The following is a 20,706-nucleotide window of genomic DNA, read 5'->3' on the forward strand; positions in this document are numbered from 1 at the left end:
AAATGTGAAAATTTTATTTTTACGGCTCAATGTTATAAACTTCTGTGAAGCACCTGGGGGTTCAAGGTGCTCACCACACATCTAGATAAGTTCCCTGAGGGGTCTAGTTTCCAAAATGGTGTCACTTGTGGGGGGTTTCCACTGTTTAGGCACATCAGGGGCTCCCCAAATGCAATATGGTGTCCGCTATTTATTCAAGCAAATTTTACAATCAAAAAGTCAAATGGTGCTCCTTCCCTTCCGAGCTCTGCCGTGCGCCCAAACAGTGGTTTTCCCCACATATGGGGTATCTGCGTGCCCAGGGGAAATTGCACAACAAATTTTGGGGTCCATTTTTTCCTGTTACCCCTGCGAAAATAAAAAAAAAAATTGGGTCTAAAGTAACATTTTTGTGAAAAAAGTTAAATGTTAATTTTTTTCTTCCACATTCCAAAAATTCCTGTGAAGTACCTGAAGGGTTAATAAAGTTCTTGAATGTGGTTTTGAGCACCTTGAGGGGTGCAGTTTTTAGAATGGTGTCACTTTTGGGTATTTTCTGTCATAAAGGCCCCTCAAAGTCACTTCAAATGTGATGTGGTCCTTAACCCCTTAATAACATCTGACGTACTAATACGCGTCTGTGCCCTGGGACTTAAGAGCCAGACCCGTATTAGTACGTCATGGCGATCGCGCGCGCACACAGGCTGTGCGGGCGCGATCGCCGCCGGGTGTCAGCTGATTGTCACAGCTGACACCCGGTACTATGTGCAGGGAGCGGTCACGCACCGCTCCCAGCACATTAACCCCCGCGATGCTGCGATCGAAGTCGATCGCGGCATTGCGGGGGCAAGGGGAGGTGATCGCCGATACTCACCTCCTCTTCCGGCTTCCAGCGCAGTCTGCAAAGGCTTCCCGGGTGTTGCCATGACGACCCGATGTCGTCATGACAACATCCGGGTCACCAGAGAGCAGGAAGATTGCTTGGACATGCGCAGTGCATCTCCAAGCAATCTTCACACTGTGCACTTCTGACAGCCTTCATGGCATAGGGATGGTGCTCCATTCCTGTGCCATGCAGGCGATCAGAAAAAAAAAAGTGAAAGTCCCAGAGTGGGACAAAGTAATAAAGTGTATAAACTGTGTGAAAGTGGAAAAAAAAAAAAAAAAAAATGTGCAAAAATATTATAAAAAAATAAAAAAAATAATACACCAAAAATAAAAATATAATGTGCCCATCAATAAATATTATTATAAAAAAAATAAAAAAAAAACAATAAAAGTACACATATTTGGTATCGCCGCGTCCGGAACAACCTGACCTATAAAACTGTCCCACTAGTTAACCCCTTCAGTGAACACGGTAAAAAAAAAAAAAAAAAAAACCAAGCAAAAAACAATGCTTTATCACCATACCGCCAAACAAAAAGTGGAATAACACGCGATCAAAAAGACGCATATAAATAAAAATGATACCGCTGAAAACGTCATCTCGTCCCGCAAAAAACAAGCCGCCATATAGCTCCATCAGCCGAAAAATAAAAAAGTTATAGCTCTCAGAATAAAGCGATACTAAAAAATATTTTTTTCTATAAAATAGCTTTTATTGTGTATAAGCGCCAAAACATAGAAAAATTATACAAATGTGGTACCGCTGTAAACGTACTGACCCGAAGAGTAAAGCTGCCTCATCAATTTTACCACACGCGGAACAGAATAAAAAAAAAAAAAAAAAAAACAATTCCTGAATTGTTGGTTTTTGTTTATTCTGCCTCCCAAAAATCGGAATAGAAAGCGATCAAAAAATGTCACGTGCCTGAAAATGGCACCAATAACAACGTCAAGTCATCCCGCAAAAAACGAGCCGTCACATGACTGTCTGCCAAAATTTGGAAAAATTATAGCTCTCAAAATATGGCGATGCAAAAACTAGATTTTACAAAAAATGCGTCTTTTAGTGTGTGACAGCTGTCAGTCATAAAAACCCCATATGATTCTGGCATTGCTGTAATCACACCGACCCGAAGAATAAAGTCGTCTAATCACTTATACCGCACAAGGAACGGCGTCAAAAATAAACTCTTGAGTTAGGATTGGGCTAGGGTTAGGGCTGGGTTTGGGGCTAGGGTTGTGCTGGGGCTAGGGTTGTGCTGGGGCTAGGGTTGTGCTGGGGCTAGGGTTGTGCTGGGGCTAGGGTTGTGCTGGGGCTAGGGTTGTGCTGGGGCTAGGGTTGTGCTAGGGTTAGGGCTGGGGTTGGGATTTTTTTCAAAAGTAAGAAAAAAAGATGACGATATGGCGACTAGTGTTGAGAGCAAGTGCTCGCTACTTGAGTTTGCATCGGGTGCTCTGGTATGCATTTAGTATCGTGGGTATTTGAGTGACATGCTCGAGTCTCTGCCCCATATGCTTCGCGGCCAAAAAACTTTACGGGGATTGCCTGCCATGCACGAGCGATCCCCGCATGTTTTTTTTTGGGTGTCTAATAACCGTGAAACATGCGGAGCAGGGACTCGAGCATGTCACTCGAGCACACGCTGTACATGGTGCATACCTGAGTACCCGATGCAAACTCAAGTAGCGAGCACTTGCGCTCAAGAATAATGAAAACTTATTCAATATGATGACCTAATGTAAACAAATAATGTGCCGTACCTCTGGGTTCAAAATGTTCACTATACACCTTAATAAAATCTTTGAGGGGTATAGTTTCCAAAATGGGGACACTTGTGGGGGAGCTCCACTGTTTAGGCACATCACGGGCTCTCCAAACGCGACATGGTGTCCGCTAACAAATTGAATGGAAAATCGGCTCAAATTGTTAGCGGACGCCATGTTGCGTTTGGAGAGCCCCTGTGTGTCCAAACATTGGAGCTCCCCCACAAGTGACCCCATTTTGGAAACTAGACCCCCCAAGGCACCTATCTAGATGCATAGTGAGCACTTAGAACCCCCAGGTGCTTCACAAATTGATTCGTAAAAATGAAAAAGTGAAAAAAAAAACACTTTTTCATTTTTATGAATCAATTTGTGAAGCACCTGGGGTTCCAAGTGCTCACTATGAATCTAGATAGGTGCCTTGGGGGGTCTAGTTTCCAAAATGGGGTCACTTGTGGGGGAGCTCCAATGTTTGGGCACACAGGGACTCTCTAAATGCAACATGGTATCCGCTAACAAATTAAATGGAAAATCGGCTCAAATTGTTAGCGGACACCACATTGCGTTTGGAGAGCCCCTCTGTGCCCAAACTTTGGAGCTCCCCCACAAGTGACCCCATTTTGGAAACTAGACCCCCCAAGGCACCTTTCTAGATGCATAGTGAGCACTTGGAACCCCCAGGTGCTTCACAAATTGATTCGTAAAAATGAAAAAGTGAAAAAAAAAACACTTTTTCATTTTTATGAATCAATTTGTGAAGCACCTGGGGTTCCAAGTGCTCACTATGAATCTAGATAGGTGCCTTGGGGGGTCTAGTTTCCAAAATGGGGTCACTTGTGGGGGAGCTCCAATGTTTGGGCACACAGGGACTCTCCAAATGCAACATGATATCCGCTAACAAATTGTCGGCTCAAATTGTTAGCGGATATCATGTTGCATTTGGAGAGTCCCTGTGTGCCCAAACATTGGAGCTCCTCCACAAGTGACCCCATTTTGGAAACTAGACCCCCCAAGGCACCTATCTAGATGCATAGTGAGCACTTGGAACCCCTAGGTGCTTCACAAATTAATTCGTAAAAATGAAAAAGTGTTTTTTTTTTCACTTTTTCATTATTACGAATCAATTTGTGAAGCACCTGGGGGTTCCAAGTGCTCACTATGCATCTAGAAAGGTGCCTTGGGGGGTCTAGTTTCCAAAATGGGGTCACTTGTGGGGGAGCTCCAAAGTTTGGGCACAGAGGGGCTCTCCAAACGCAATGTGGCGTCCGCTAACAATTTGAGCCGATTTTCCATTCAATTTGTTAGCGGATACCATGTTGCATTTAGAGAGTCCCTGTGTGCCCAAACATTGGAGCTCCCCCACAAGTGACCCCATTTTGGAAACTAGACCCCCCAAGGCACCTATCTAGATGCATAGTGAGCACTTGGAACCCCTAGGTGCTTCACAAATTGATTCGTAAAAATGAAAAAGTGTTTTTTTTTTCACTTTTTCATTATTACGAATCAATTTGTGAAGCACCTGGGGGTTCCAAGTGCTCACTATGCATCTAGAAAGGTGCCTTGGGGGGTCTAGTTTCCAAAATGGGGTCACTTGTGGGGGAGCTCCAAAGTTTGGGCACAGAGAAGCTCTCCAAACGCAATGTGGTGTCCGCTAACAATTTGAGCCGATTTTCCATTCAATTTGTTAGCGGATACCATGTTGCATTTAGAGAGTCCCTGTGTGCCCAAACATTGGAGCTCTCCCACAAGTGACCCCATTTTGGAAACTAGACCCCCCAAGGCACCTATCTAGATGCATAGTGAGCAGTTGGAACCCCCAGGTGCTTCACAAATTGATTCATAAAAATGAAAAAGTGTTTTTTTTTTCACTTTTTCATTGTTACGAATCAATTTGTGAAGCACCTGGGGGTTCCAAGTGCTCACTATGCATCTAGATAGGTGCCTTGGGGGGTCTAGTTTCCAAAATGGGGTCACTTGTGGGGGAGCTCCAATGTTTGGGCACACAGCAGCTCTCCAAACGCAACATGGTGTCGCTAACAATTTGAGCCAATTTTGCGTTAAATTTGTTAGCGGACACCATGTTGCATTTAGAGAGCCGCTGTGTGCCCAAATATTGGAGCTCCCCCACAAGTGACCCCATTTTGGAAACTAGACCACCCAAGGCACCTATCTAGATGCATAGTGAGCACTTGGAACCCTCAGGTGCTTCACAAATTGATTCATACAAATGAAAAAGTGTTTTTTTTTTCACTTTTTCATTGTTACGAATCAATTTGTGAAGCACCTGGGGGTTCCAAGTGCTCACTATGCATCTAGATAGGTGCCTTGGGGGGTCTAGTTTCCAAAATGGGGTCACTTGTGGGGGAGCTCCAATGTTTGGGCACACAGGGACTCTCTAAATGCAACATGGTGTCCTCTAACAAATTTAACGGAAAATCGGCTCAAATTGTTAGCGACACCATGTTGCGTTTGGAGAGCCGCTGTGTGCCCAAACATTGGAGCTCCCCCACAAGTGACCCCATTTTGGAAACTAGACCCCCCAAGGCACCTATCTAGATGCATTGTGAGCACTTGGAACACTCAGGTGCTTCACAAATTGATTCATAAAAATGAAAAAGTGTTTTTTTTTTCACTTTTTCATTGTTACGAATCAATTTGTGAAGCACCTGGGGGTTCCAAGTGCTCACTATGCATCTAGATAGGTGCCTTGGGGGGTCTAGTTTCCAAAATGGGGTCACTTGTGGGGGAGCTCCAAAGTTTGGGCACACATGGGCTCTCCAAACACAACATGGCGTCCGCTAATTATTCAAGCAAATTTTACAATCAAAAAGTCAAATAGCGCTCCTTCCCTTCCGAGCCCTGCCGTGCGCCCAAACAGTATTTTTTCCCCAAATATTGGGTATCTGCGTGCCCAGGGGAAATTGCACAACAAATTTTGGGGTCCATTTTTTCTTGTTACCCCTGTGAAAATAAAAAAAATTGGGTCTAAATTAACATTTTTGTGAAAAAAGTTAAATGTTCATTTTTTTCTTCCACATTCAAAAAATTCCTGTGAAGCACCTGAAGGGTTAATAAAGTTCTTGAATGTGGTTTTGAGCACCTTGAGGGGTGCAGTTTTTAGAATGGTGTCACTTTTGGGTATTTTCTGTCATAAAGACCTCTCAAAGTGACTTCAAATGTGATGTGGTCCCTAAAAAAATGGTTTTGTAAATTTTGTTGGAAAAATGAGAAATCGCTGGTCAACTTTTAACCCTTATAGCTCCCTAACAAAAAAAAATTTTGGTTCCAAAATTGTGCTGATGTAAAGTAGACATGTGGGAAATGTTATTTATTAACTCTTTTGTGTGACATATCGCTCTGATTTCAGGGCTTAAAAATTCAAATTTTGAAAATTGCAAAATTTTCAAAATTTTCGCCAAATTTCCGTTTTTTTCACAAATAAACGCAAGTGATATCGAAGAAATTTTTCCACAATCATGAAGTACAATATGTCACGAAAAAACAATCTCAGAATCAGGGGGATCCGTTGAAGCGTTCGAGAGTAATTACCTCATAAAGTGACAGTGGTCAGAATTGTAAAAATTGGCCCGGTCATTAACGTGCAAACCACCCGCGGGGCTTAAGGGGTTAAAAAAAAAAAAAAAAAAAAAAAAAAGGTTTTGTAAATTTTGTTGTAAAAATGAGAAATCGCTGGTCAACTTTTAACCCTTATAGCTCCCCAATAAAAAAAATTAATTTTGGTTCCAAAATTGTGCTGATGTAAAGTAGACATGTGGGAAATGTTATTTATTAACTATTTTGTGTGACATATCTCTCTGATTTAAGGGCATAAAAATTCAAATTTTGAAAATTGCAACATTTTTGCCAAATTTCCGTTTTTTTCACAAATAAACGCAAGTGATATCGAAGAAATTTTACCACAATCATGAAGTACAATATGTCCCAAAAAAACAATCTCAGAATCAGGGGGATCCGTTGAAGCAGAGTAATTACCTCATAAAGTGACAGTGGTCAGAATTGTAAAAATTGGCCTGGTCATTAATGTGCAAATCACCTTGTGTTGTAAAGGGGTTAAGATCTATAAGTTGGACATGGATTTCCCTGAGAATCTGCCTCCAGAGCTTGTTGTGAATGAAAAAGGTGTTAGCAATGTGAGACATGTAAATCAGGAGATCAGACTGTCAGTCATTACATGAGTCACACTGGTAACGCCCCCTTTCATTTACAATCAGCACTGGAGGCAGATTCCCAGGGGATCACAGGTCAATAGAACTTAACAGCTCATTTACATATTAAAAAAATGTGGCTTTATCTGGAATAAAACATTAGATCACACATATCAAGGTATCATTTTATTCATCTGTTTATGACCTGCATGCCCATATAGACTGTCCAGAACGTTTGATATTAGTAACAAATACCCTTTAAGGATAGGGAAAATTATGTACATTCTCAATTTAATGGCTTTTTTTTTTTTTTTTTTTTAAATTAAAAAAATGGATGTTCAAATAAAACATTGTTTTCTGAGACATCTGTGATTTGTGTACGAAAAACTGTTTGACCATACTCTGACTATCTTTTGACAGGGGTTGCACGAATTGTCAAACGCTGCAAAAGCAACTAATAAAAAATACCGTTACCCTGCTAGTAATTAGTACACTGCTCAAAAAAAATAAAGGGAACACTCAAATAACACATCCTAGATCTGAATGAATGAAGTATTCTCATTGAATACTTTGTTCTGTACAAAGTTGAATGTGCTGACAACAAAATCACACAAAAATCATCAATGGAAATCAAATTTATTAACCAATGGAGGCCTGGATTTGGAGTCACCCCCAAAATTAAAGTGGAAAAACACACTACAGGCTGATCCAACTTTGATGTAATGTCCTTAAAACAAGTCAAAATGAGGCTCTGTATTGTGTGTGGCCTCCACTTGCCTGTATGACCTCCCTACAACGCCTGGGCATGCTCCTGATGAGGATGCAGATGGTCTCCTGTGGGATCTCCTCCCAGACCTGGACTAAAGCATCCGCCAACTCCTGGACAGTCTGTGGTGCAACATGATGATGGTGGATGGAGCAAGACATGATGTCCCAGATGTGCTCAATCGGATTCAGGTCTGGGGAACAGGCGGGCCAGTCCATAGCTTCAATGCCTTCATCTTGCAGGAACTGCTGACACACTCCAGCCACATGAGGTCTGGCATTGTCCTGCATTAGGAGGAACCCAGGGCCAACCGCACCAGCATATGGTCTCACAAGGGGTCTGAGGATCTCATCTCGGTACCTAATGGCAGTCAGGCTACCTCTGGCGAGCACATGGAGGGCTGTGCGGCCCTCCAAAGAAATGCCACCCTTCACCATTACTGACCCACTGCCAAACCGATCATGCTGAAGGATGTTGCAGGCTGCAAATCACTCTCCACGGCGTCTCCAGACTCTGTCACGTCTGTCACATGTGCTCAGTGTGAGCCTGCTTTCATCTGTGAAGAGCACAGGGCGCCAGTGGCGACTTTGCCAATCCTGGTGTTCTATGGCAAATGCCTAGCGTCCTGCATGGTGTTTGGCTGTGAGCACAACCCCCATCTGTGGACATCAGGCCCTCATACCACCATCATAGAGTCGGTTTCTAACCGTTTGTGCAGACACATGCACATTTGTGGCCTGCTGGAGGTCATTTTTGCAGGGCTCTGGCAGTGCTCCTCCTGTTCCTCCTTGCACAAAGGCGGAGGTAGCGGTCCTGCTTCTGGGTTGTTGCCCTCCTATGGCCCCCTCCACGTCTCCTGGTGTACTGGCCTGTGTCCTGGTAGCGCGTCCAGCCTCTGGACACTACGCTGACAGACACAACAAACCTTCTTGCCACAGCTCGCATTGATATGCCATCCTGGATGAGCTGCACTACCTGAGCAACTTCTGTGGGTGGTAGAGTCCGTCTCATGCTACCACGAGTGTGAAAGCACAACCAACATTCAAAAGTGACCAAAACATCAGCCAGAAAGCATTGGTACTGAGATTTGGTCTGTGGTCCCTACCTGCAGAACCACTCCTTTATTGAAGGTGTCTTGATAATTGCCAATAATTTCCATCTATTGTCTATTCCATTTGCACAACAGCATGTGAAATTGATTGTCAATCAGATTTGCTTCCTAAGCGGACAGTTTGATTTCACAGAAGTTTGATTTACTTGGAGTTATATTCTGTTGTTTAAATGTTCCCTTTATTTTTTTGAGCAGTGTATTTGTGATATTGATATTGGTATGTTTTTCTCACAGCCCTTTGGTCATAACCAGTCTCAGCAAGACATATTACAAGAGAACACCATCTTGAAAGCCACAGAGGTGCAATTTCCTCCGAAACCAGTTGTGACCCCAGAAGCCAAGGTACTAACATTCAGATCTACTTTCCCTGCATGTGTAAAATATAGGAATATGTCATTTACTCTTCACTTTGTCCTTCACAGGCTTTTATCCGTCGTTGCCTTGCCTATAGGAAGGAAGATCGGATAGATGTCCATCAGCTGGCATCTGACCCCTACCTACTGCCACACATCCGTAAGTCAGTCTCTACCAGTAGCCCGGCCACTGCTGCAATAGCCTCAACGTCTGGTTCTTCAAACAACAGCTTGTCAAACTGAGACTGCAAATATGGCACCTGAGACGTTGCACCTTGCACCATTACAGTGGTAAAGCTGGCAGAGCTATTATTTTGGCTACTCTGGAGTACTAATCTTCCTGTAGATGGAGAATAATGCGTTTTCCATGGGACATTTCAATTTCCGGCTTATTGGAGCCACAAATTGCTGAATTTAATGCAGTCTAGAGAAGGATCGACTCTCGTGCTGGGTGAGAGTCTGAATCTTTTTGGCAAGGACCTCAGATAAATTACAAGGCTGTAGACTTGGACGTAAACCCTCTTTCCCTCGATCCTCATCATGGACTTCCGGATCCTCTATACAGCTGACAACCGTTTCATACACGGAATTGACTTTTTACTGAATACATTTTCGGAAGCGGGAACCTAGTAGACTCGACTTGCCCTTTGTTGATATTTAAACCTGTTTTGTTTTTCCCTTTCATCCATTTTATTAAACACGCAAGAAAATAGCCAAAAAAAAAAGGAAGGGAGGTTGGGAGGGTAACCAAATCCCATGGCTTTCTTTCTCCTTTGTTATAAATGTGTCGGGAGTTAGTGATTTTTAACCTCTCCATTGAAGCGGGCCCATCACTTGCACATGCCTAGACCTCCATTTTTGTCAACAAAACATTTACATCAAGCTAGTAGGAAATTGGGGACATCGCTCACTCCACCCATTTTCATTATCCTTAATAAATCAGAAGGCCTACATAGTGGATGCTTGCAGTATGTGCAGGTGTTGAGCCCCTCTCTAAAGGGTTAATCTGGCAGATATCTTAGTTTATATTAAAGTGAAATCCATATTACTAGAGACCATTTATAATTGCTTTTTTTTTTTTATTACTGTTTCTTATGGAATCCTTGAATATTTCAAGGTGTCCCCCAAATCCGTTTCTCTTTGAGAGGTTGTTAAGCTTGGCTTAGTAAGCTTGTTTTATGGCAGACTGTGACCTAGAGAGATACTATTGGCATCTAGTGGTGCTTATATCCGTTTCTGTATTTACCATATGCAAGAAGTTGCCTGTTTTTTTTCCCCATGGTGATATAAAGTCATCTTGGCTCTTTGTTAGTTTTACAACTGCTAAGCCTCGGTTGGTTGCCCATATCTCCATTACATCACACAATCTATAGACCATTTGAAAAGAAGAATCACTTTTAAAAAAAAAAAATGTATGAATCTTTGTAATACACTTAATTAAGATTATATTGCTTCCTTTCTTTCATACACCATGCTGAATTGCTGGTTTATCTGCCTTGTTCGTGATTTCAGAAGCTGCTTTGAACTGCTGCTCTAGGAAGAATCCACACGCAGACACTGTTTAAAAATGTAATGGTGGAGAGTGAATCAGACGCTCATACAGGGCAGAGTGTTTGTAAAGATTGCGTGAGAAGGAATTCTTCCTAGAGCAGCAGTTCAAAGCAACTAAAGAAGAAGATAAATCTATGCTTCCAGCATGATGTTTGAAAAAGATAAATCAAGTATTAAATTTAAGAAATATACACTTTTTCTAACTCCATTTTATACATTAACTGCTGCGATGATCTTTCATTTTTCTTACATTTTTTTTATGCTGGTGTACTCTGTCTGTTTACACCTTTTGTAGAATGACCCTTTTTGGCAAATACACTGCACCTTGGAGATTTGTGTGTGACTCATATCGGAATGTGACCTTTTGTATTTAAGTTTTGGTGACAATTGTCTTAGAAGCCAAATTATTCTAGATGCCTTAGTAATAACTACGATGATATGTTTCATAATTGCATCGAAAGTCACAAAATTGTGACTGATGAGTAGAGGGCCTCGAATGTAGGTATATACAGCAAACTTTCCTATATGTAGCCTAAAGTTTTTGTATTGGTCCATACCTCAGCTTTTCTCTTTTGTGTGATACATTTATTACATAAAGGTGCAGCCTGCTGTTCATTAATAGTCTGATAGCCCTTAATAACTACATGCCGCGTGTCTGGCTAATGTGCTTTCCTGTTTTGCCTTTTGTGATCCAGGCCCATCTTTTTTTCTAAACCACAGATATTAGTTGTGAAAAACACCATTCACACTTATTGGCCTCTACATTTTATTTTATATATACAAATTGTGATACACAGATCTGCAATGTCTGAACGTGGCACTACATTATTTTGCAGTTCCATTGTTTTGTGTTTTAGTATTTTTAGATTGGTTATTCTCATCTTTGTGGGTTCGGGTGATAATTTGCTAATCCCTGGACGGTATGCTCTTCTGAACCCAACAACGGGATCCTGTAATCGCCCCTCTACAGTGGGACACCCAATGATCACCAAGTTATCGCCTGTCTTGTGAAATGGGGGTTTATCTGCGAATATGGGAATAACCCTTTCAGGCTGCTAATTTTATTTGCTATGGAGCAGCCTGAAATTTGGCAGCAAGAATTTTCAATTATTTTTACATTTTGGATTTTTTTGACCAATTTCACCCATTGCAGAGGAAGTAGGAGAACTCTTTTACCATTCCAGAATATTATTTTTTTCTTCTAGGCATGCCTCGAAATTGAAATTCTGCAGAATGTCTTCACATTTGGGTTGGGGTTTTGTTTTTTTGGAATGTACCTCAGTGTCGTGTGATCATGGCCTAATCCTAAGTTTTAATAAGATGCCACTGTCGCGTTCATCTTCATGCTCACCAAGATAATGAAAAACTTCCAAATTATGATTTATTTATTTCATTTTTTTAAACCTTCACTCTGTTCTGTGTAGGTATTATATAAAAATGGGTTAATTTAGGTGAAAAGTAGAGTAAAGGAAGCCTTCGATGGCCGCCTGAAGCTTTTACTAATGTCTGGGAACAAGAAGCAGTTTTATATTAGATGTAAGAGTAATGACAATAAAACTGCTTCTTGGATTATAACATTGGCTATAAAAGAAAATCAAAGCCAAACCGCTGGCAAGGAAGCCAGAAACTTGACTCCATATAAACCAATGAATTAGTGGCTTGGTAACCAGCACAAGACAATAAGGGAGTGCCTTCTCACACTAGAAAACTTAGTTTATATCTTAGTATTTTCCAAAGCTTCTTTCTACTTCCTTGTGTGGACAGAGCGGTTTCCTTTTCTTGCTTTGTTTTAAATCTTCCTATTTTCATTTCTCTCAAAGGAAAAATCAGTTGCTGCGAGTATAATAAATGTCCGAGAAAATCACCAGAAAGTCATTCACAGAAAACAACCTACTGTACAAGTCTGCTCCCTCATTCCCATAATTAGTTTCTGATAATATGGGTTTCACTTTGCTCTAGGAATAATTATAATAAAATACTGTTTTTTTGTTTTGTTTTTGTTCATTTTGACTTGAAGGACAAAATGTGTATTAATTCATAACTGAAAGTCTAGGATGATACATCCAAGAATTAAAAAAAAAAAAATACTGATATTAAAATACATTTGAAAGTTTAATGTTGTTTTTTGATGTGTGGTGCTAGAATTTTTTTTCTACATTTGCTTTCAAATTGGAACAGTGATTTCCACCAAGATTCGCACACTTTGTGATCTGGGCTCAAGTGGTACAAAATATGCATTGTGAATATCCTCTCTATTGACTGTGAAGCCGCTTTATGTTACCGTTATCTTATTTTCATCATCGAAAGTTTGTGTTATTTAATACGAACGGAAGATCTTTTCCATGATTCAGTTTCCCATCACCAACAATATGATGATTCTAAAATTGGTGTGTGTATTTGCTGAATGCAGCCTTTCCCTGGAAGCTCCTCTTAGGCCACGTTCAGTATTTGGTCAGTATTTTACATCAGAATTTGTAAGCCAAAATCAGGAGTGGAACAATCAGAGGAAAAGTATAATAGAAACAAGGCACCACTTCTGTATTTATCACCCACTCCTGGTTTTGGCTTACATATACTGAGGTAAAATACTGACCAAATACTGAATGTGTGAACGCCTAATGGTGGGGGTTGCAGGTACATTTTTCAGCCGATTTACTTTAAGGGGTTGTTAGGCCTTTGGGTTCAAGTCTGCAGTCACACTCTATGTGACTGCAGATTTGAGAATCCTCACAAGTGCGCGCTGTTAGGATTCTTCAGGAGTGGGCAGACACGTGACTGCAAGCATGTGATTCGCATACATGCTGTCACGTGCCAACTAGATGTGCACTGCCTGACTCAATACAATTGAATTGAGCGAGGGCAGACACAATTAGCCGGATGTATACAAATCGCATAATTGCGGTCACATGACCATCCACTTTCGGCGCCAGCACCTGAGAATCCTGACAACGCGCTGTGAGGATTCATAAGTCCGCACTCGTATACAGTGACTGCAGATTTGAACCCTAATCCTGGACAACCCCTTTAGTTATCTACCTGTATCTAACCTTGGTTCTCTTCAGTAACGCCTGTACAATTTACAGTATTAATGCAAGCAGAATTTCAAAACGTACCCATTCAAGTGAATAAATCCATGGGTTTCCTTGTACATGAGCAAAAAAAAAAAACATCCAGATGGTGAAAACAGAAAAGGTTAAAAGATGGACCATTATTATAAGAAATAATGTCCCCTATTCTTTGCATGTAATTTTCATTTTAATTTTGTTTTTATTTTACAGTGTGAAGGATGTAAAACATCTTTACCATCAGTCTACATATTTAGGAGGTCAACATTGTTCTTGTTTGCTGTCACAAAGAGGATTATGCATGTCAAAATAAACCATTTCAAATTGCATTAACATGATTATGAGAGATTAAAAGATTAAGAGCTCTTAAACACCAATTATGGAGAAACTGCTTTCAGCCACTTGTATTACCCAAACAGTGACTGTCAGGCAATCTGGAACCCTTATGTTTTATTTTTTCTTTCATTTATTGAAGATTAACGTTTTTGTACTGCACATTTTAAAGGGATCCTTTCATTAGAAGTTGGGTTATTATTAATATTTAAGGATAACTTTGTTTTTATTTAATTTTGCCATATAAAAATATTGTTCTTTATTCTGCAGTCCTTTTTATGCCCGTTAACTCAGTCTTCCCTACTAGTAATGTGTTTATGATTGTTGTAAAGTAATATGAAATGAGGTGAAGAATTGGACTGAGTGTCAGATGTTCTCTTCAGAAGACTAAATAACCATATACAGATGAGGAAAATCAACAGTAGTCTCAAAATTATCATGTCTGAACTGCAACCTAACTTTCTGATTGTCAGCAGTCTCAGAAGGTGTCATCACTGACCTGTAAACCAGCTTTCTTAGCATTGACTGTAGTCTTGGACAATATCATGACTGAGCTGCAACCCAGCTTTTCTTGCATCATCCGCAGTCTCTAGTGCTAGAAGATATACTGCAAGATGGGGCTGTATATTGATTGGAGAGAGATACTGCAGGATGGGATTGTATACAGTGGCTGAAATTAGTTGAGCTGTGTTTGTTGCCGGCTGCTGAAACAAGTGACAAATGAGGATTATCTTCTGCTGTATGCACCAATAGTGACATTTTGCAGGTTCACATCACTGATCTCTCAGCAGCAGGCACCAAATGCAGCTCTGCACTGCAGTTGTGGAGAATTGCAGGAGAGCTGAGCTCTGCTAGAATCAGCTAATGATGTAAAAACACACTGCAGCTATACTGATGTAGATGGCAGATGATGTCAGTCGAGCCGGGTACTGTACCGTAAAGGAGCAGAGAGTTCACAACACCTTTAGGGTACGTTCCCACATTCAGGACCCGCTGCGGCCCTGATGCTGTAGAACTTCCGCACTAATTATGCAAATTATCGGATACATTTATTACTTTTTTTACACATGCAGATTTTCCTCATTGATGCAAGTCTGTCAGGAAAATCTGCATGGGGGTACCCCCAAGAGAAATTGACATGCTGCAGATCTGAAAGACGCGCCGCAGGTCAGTTTCCACGTGTGATCCACAGGTGCACATAGACGCACACTGGACATGGGATTTCTAGAAATCCTATCCACTATACTGTAACATCTGTCCGCTGTGGTTTTCACGTTGCATAAATATGCAGCGTCAAACCCGCAACAAATCCTGAATGTGAGGATGCACCCTTAAAGAGGACCTTTCACCACATTTTTCATGTTTAACTGGACACACGATATAATAGTGGTTCCCGAGCCGTATAAAACTTTCTTTTTTTTTTTTCATTTTGCCTCTCCATTGCGGAGATATTAGCAATAATGATAACAAAAAAAAAAAAGTTAAAAATAATTTACTGTAAATACAAGTGGGTGTTAGAGTTTTCAATTGGTGTGTACTTCTTGTCCCTGAATGACGCTGACGAGGGATGAGTGGACTCGTGGATGGTCGGGTTCAGCCGAACTTCAGAAAAAAAAAAAAAAAATCTCATTTTGAATACCTGAACTTGATCTTGAATCCCATTCAAATCAATGGGAGGCCCAAACAGCTGGCGGTTTCACCTGAAGTAACCTTACTGACGTCACCACTGGTGACAGCTGCTGGGTATCCCATGCTGCCACATAAAGGACAGCGTGTGAACTAGCGGCTGTGACCAGCGATGACGTGAGTAAGGTTACCGCCGGTTAAAGCTGCTGTTTCCCACGTTTTCGCACAGCGCCTCTGACCGGCAGTAAGTGGTAACCTTACTGACATCACTGCCAGGAGTTTAGCTGTGTCACATTACAAACCCTTCTATCAGCTCTCCTGATTATGTCACTATCAAACTTGTAATTATTCTGCAGTGAGATCAGGGCTGTCATTACATCTTTGTTGAGGACTAGTGCTGTGTGCGATGTAGTGACAGCCCAGATCACACTACAGATCCATCACAAGTTGAGCACAACAGACATTAATGTGATAGTGACGTAATGTTAGCTCTGCTGTACTGCCTCTCCCCAGTAATGTGGGGAAGGGGCAGTACAGCAGTGCTATGAGGTCAAATAGATGGCTTTGCAATGTGACACAGTGAAACTCTGCTGCATTGCCTTCCTCTTTAACCCCCCACACACCACCACCTCCCCACAATGATTCATGCAAGAGATCAGGGCTGCCATCATTAGTGGCTTGCAAAAGTATTCACCCCCTTGGCTTTAAACCCATTTTGTTACATTACAATCTGTGTTTAAATTTTTTTGTAATCTGATCTGTGTGAGGCATGAGCATTAAATAGTCTAAATTGGTGAAGTGAGAAAAATATAGGCTTACATTTATGGGATCAAATAACTAAAAATTGGCATGTGCAAAATTTCTGGTGTAAGCAATTACCTTCATAAGTCATATGCTTAGACAAAGGAAGTCCACCTGTGTGCAATTGAAGGGTCACATGGTCTGTCAGTATATACATACCTTTTCTGAAAGACAACAGAGGCTGGCCACAAACCACACAACACCATGAAGACCAAGGAGATCTCCAAACAAGTCAAGGACAAAGTTGTTGAAAAGTACAAGTCAATGGGATATTTTATTTTTATAATCCCAACAATCTGTGATGATCTACCGAAGCAACATCAAATCCATGATCATTAAATGCAAAGAACATGGTACTACAACAAACCTGCCAAGAGCGGGCCGCCCACTAAAATTCTTAGCCCGGGCAAGGAGGGCATTAATCAGAGAGGCAGCACAGAGACCAAAGGTAACCCTGAGGGAGCTACAGAGTTCTCAAGCAAAGTCTGGAGTATGTAATCATACGACTACAATAAGCCGTACACTCCATAGAGGTGGCCTTTATGGAAGAGTGGCCAAAAAAAAAAGCCTTTACTTACATCCAGAAATTGTAAGGCTTGTTTTGTGTTTGCCAAAAGAGGTGGGAGACTCCCCAAATGTATGGAGGAAGGTGCTGTGGTCAGATGAGTTCAAAATTTAACTTTTTGACCACCAAGGTAAATGCCATGTCTGACACCAAACGAACACAGCTTAAAGCATACTGCTAAAGCAACACTCGAGCTGTGGAAATATGTGGAAAGCTCATAGTCACTTATCCAGAGCGACTTGCAGCTCTAATTGCTGCAAAAGGAGGCTCTTCAAAGTACTGACTTTAGGAGGATGAATAGCTATGCACACTGAAGTTTTTAGTTATTTTGTCCTATTTGTTGTTTTCTTCACAATAAAATGAAAACTAAATGTCCACAGTTGTAGGCATGTTCTTTACATGAACTGATGCAGACCGTCAAAAAAACAGTGAAATTCCAGGTTGTGAGGTAGAAAAACATGAAAAAGCCAAGTGGGGTGAATACTTTTGTAAGCGACTGTGCATAGTAACACTTTGACACAATAATTCTGGAATAAAAGCTTTCAAAAGTTGCGAAATTTAGGCGCAGTGTGGAGCTGTGCCAAAGTTTTGCGACTTTTGGAGTTTTCACTCCAGTTTCTTCCAGCTATGCCGATGTAAATACTTTTATGCCCAAAAATGACAAAAGTATTCTCTGAGTGATACCTTTATCGGCTAACCAGAAAAATGTATATATATAATTTTTTTTTCTTTCTGGTTAGCCAATAAAGGTATCACTCCGAGAATACTTTTATCATTTTTGGGCATAAAAGTATTTACCGTATTTTGCGGACCATAAGACGCACTTTTTTCCCCCCAAATTTGGGAGGAAAATGGGGGGTGCGTCTTATGGTCCGAAAGTAACTTACCAGTGATGGTGGAGTGGGATCGGCAGCGGCGGCAGAAGAGGTATCTGCCTGGGAGCCGGGGCCGGTTTCTTGCTGTGAGCGGCTTCTGGTGTGCGCGGCCATCTTTCTGAAGCTGATCTACAGGAAAATGGCCACCGGAGCCGGCGCAAGCAGCTTCAGAGAGATGGCCGCGCGCACCGGAAGCCGCTCACGCCGATCTGCCACGCTACTCACAGCAAGACACCGGCCCCATTACCAGGCCACAGCCACCACTCACCCAGGCCCCAAACCCCAGCGCCAGCCATCACTCACCCAGGCCCCAAGCCCCCAGAGCCAGCCACCTCTCACCCAGGCCCCAAGCCCCCAGTGCCAGCCACCACTTACCAAGGCACCAAGCCCCCAGCGCCAGCCACCACTCACCCAGGCACCCAAGCCCCCCAGCACCAGGTACCCAGTGCAGGTCATCAGCACCAGGCGACCAGCGAAAGCCACCAGCGCCAGGCCCGGCTTCCTGAAGGACCTTGCCTCCTGTGTCACCCGCTACACGGCCCTTCCAGGTAAGATACCTATTCAGACTATAAGACGGACCCCCATCTTATCCCAAAATTTTTTTTCCTGTTTTCCACCCCAAAATTTGGGGTGCGTCTTATAGTCCGAAAAATACGGTACATCGATTTTTCTGGCTAACATGGTACCACAATATAACTTTGTATTGTACATCTTTCCAGCTATGCCAAAATAGGCAGAGCTATGAAGGGGGCGCGGCACCAACAGGATGCTCGAGCTCATCTAATTCATGATGAGCTGTAGTGCTCCCTACACCAGAAATCTCCACTACCTAACTGGAATAAAATTAATGACAGTGCACGGAGGCACACACCAATCATCAGATGAACCAGATTCATGAAGATGATTCAGCATTTCATGAATCAGAAGAGTCTGACTCCAGCCCTCATATCAAGACCGACATGAAAAACACTGGTCTTGATGAATTGGGCCTAAAGTGCACTTGGTAAACTTTTTTTTTTAATGAAAAAAGGATAAAAGCCATCCCACTGCTCCAAGATGCACCCACATTGGGATGGTCCTACACTAGTAACTCACCTCACTACGTACCAACCAGGTCTCAAAATAGACAGGACAGGGACAGGACCTGTGCCTGACTGTGTGTAAAATCTGCCTGTGGAAAGCTGAGTAGATAAGATTCACAGCTCGGGGGGCGAAACCTCCAAATGTACTGAGTACAAGGAACTAAAGCAAAACCAAGAGCCAGCACATCTGTTAGTATACAGTGCTGGTCACCATTATTGGCACCCCTTCATTTTTTTCATAGACTATACAATATCTTCAGAAATAAATGTAAATGTACCAAAGTTATATCATTAGTATATTTAATTACTGGTCCAAAGTAATACAACAATAAAATATTATTTTTCAACTTCCATGTTGCAGTTTCAAAGAAGAAACAATAAACAGCATGTACAGCAATAATGGCACCCTGGCCCTAATTAACCCCTTTAACCCCGAAGACTCTTTGCACATTAATGACCAGGCCAATTTTTACAATTCTGACCAGTGTCAATTTATGAGGTAATTACTCTGGAACGCTTCAACGGATCCCACTGATTCTGAGATTGTTTCTTCGTAACATAGTAACGTAGGTTGAATAAAGACCTAGGTCCATCTAGTTCAACCTTTCTCCCCCAATTGTACTCCCTACACTAACACTACACTAACTTACTAACTTACTGGGACTAGGCCTCACAAATGTATTATTACCATTTTTATTATTGCTGCACTATGACAATTAAAAATCTACCCATTTATAATTTTTTAATTAGTTTTATATTTTATATTACTTTTGTGATTTAAATAAAGGTATTACTAAATTCTTATGCCTAAATCTGTTGATCCAGAAGAAGGCAAAAAACCCAGGATACATTCAGCCAATTTGCAACATGGAGAAAAATTCCTTCTTGAGGCTATGTGCCCACGATGCAGAAATGAAGCAGAAAATTTCTGCAGCATTTCTGCATCTCCCTGGCAGAAAAAACGCATGCAGATTGTGCATGCGTTTTTCCTGCAGAATACATGCGGATCCACATGCGGATTCACATGCGTTTCCGCATGCAGATTGACAAGCGCTTTCCAGGCGATAGCATCACTTGGAAAGTGCTTGACAACTAGGTCACACTGTATAAATCCATGCAAACAGCATGGATTTATATAGTGTGAACCGTAAAAATTAAAACAAAGCTATACTCACCCCCGAGGCCCCGGTGTGTGCTGCAGAGCTCGTTCCTGTCTGGTTCCTGGCTGCCGGCATATCGCGAGACAGAGCGGTGAAGGGCCTGCGGTCACATGACTGTGACGTCACCGCAGGTCCTCAAGCGATGCCGGCATTCAGAGAGAAGACGCCGGACAGGTGAATATAACTTTATTTGTTATTTTATTCTTTTTTTACAGGTACAATGGTACCCAGGTCTGGATGAGAGTCTCCTCTCCTCCAGAACTGGGTACCATCCGCACATAGAGACGCATAGAAGCCACTTGTACAAATGTACAGTCGCGGTTTCTATGCGTTTCAATGCAAGTCAATGGCGGGAGTTCCGCTGCACTTCCGCAAAATTAAATGACATGCTGCGGATTTTTGCACGCAGCATAAACGGTGCGGAAAAATCCGCAGCATGTGCATAGAACATGTGGAATCCCCTTGGGGACCATGGGGTGCGGATTACCTAGCGTTTCACAAGCATTTACGCTGCGGATATTCCGCAGCATAAACGCTTGAAAAACGCTACGTGGGCACCCAGCCTGACCCCGAGAAAAGGCAATCAGTCCTAGAACCCTGGATCAAACATAATTATGATGC

The 20,706-nt window shown here is 41.9% G+C and overlaps 1 protein-coding gene across 4 annotated transcripts in view; it reads left to right on the forward strand.

Moving 5' to 3' along the window:
- The window catches only part of TLK2 (tousled like kinase 2), a 98,836-nt gene extending 84,598 nt beyond the window's left edge, over positions 1-14,238 (forward strand). For all 4 annotated transcript variants that reach the window (XM_073683144.1, XM_073683142.1, XM_073683141.1 and 1 more), the window contains 2 exons: positions 8,909-9,016; positions 9,097-14,238. In XM_073683144.1, coding sequence (XP_073539245.1) covers positions 8,909-9,016; positions 9,097-9,270 — 282 coding nt within the window. In that variant the 3' untranslated portion in view covers positions 9,271-14,238. The remainder of the gene's footprint in view (positions 1-8,908; positions 9,017-9,096) is intronic.
- The last annotated feature ends 6,468 nt before the right edge of the window (positions 14,239-20,706 follow it).

Source organism: Phyllobates terribilis, unplaced genomic scaffold (assembly GCF_046119375.1).
Source record: "Phyllobates terribilis strain yellow unplaced genomic scaffold, ASM4611937v1 Scaffold_5__5_contigs__length_657084704, whole genome shotgun sequence".
Classification (NCBI taxonomy): Eukaryota; Metazoa; Chordata; class Amphibia; order Anura; family Dendrobatidae; genus Phyllobates; species Phyllobates terribilis.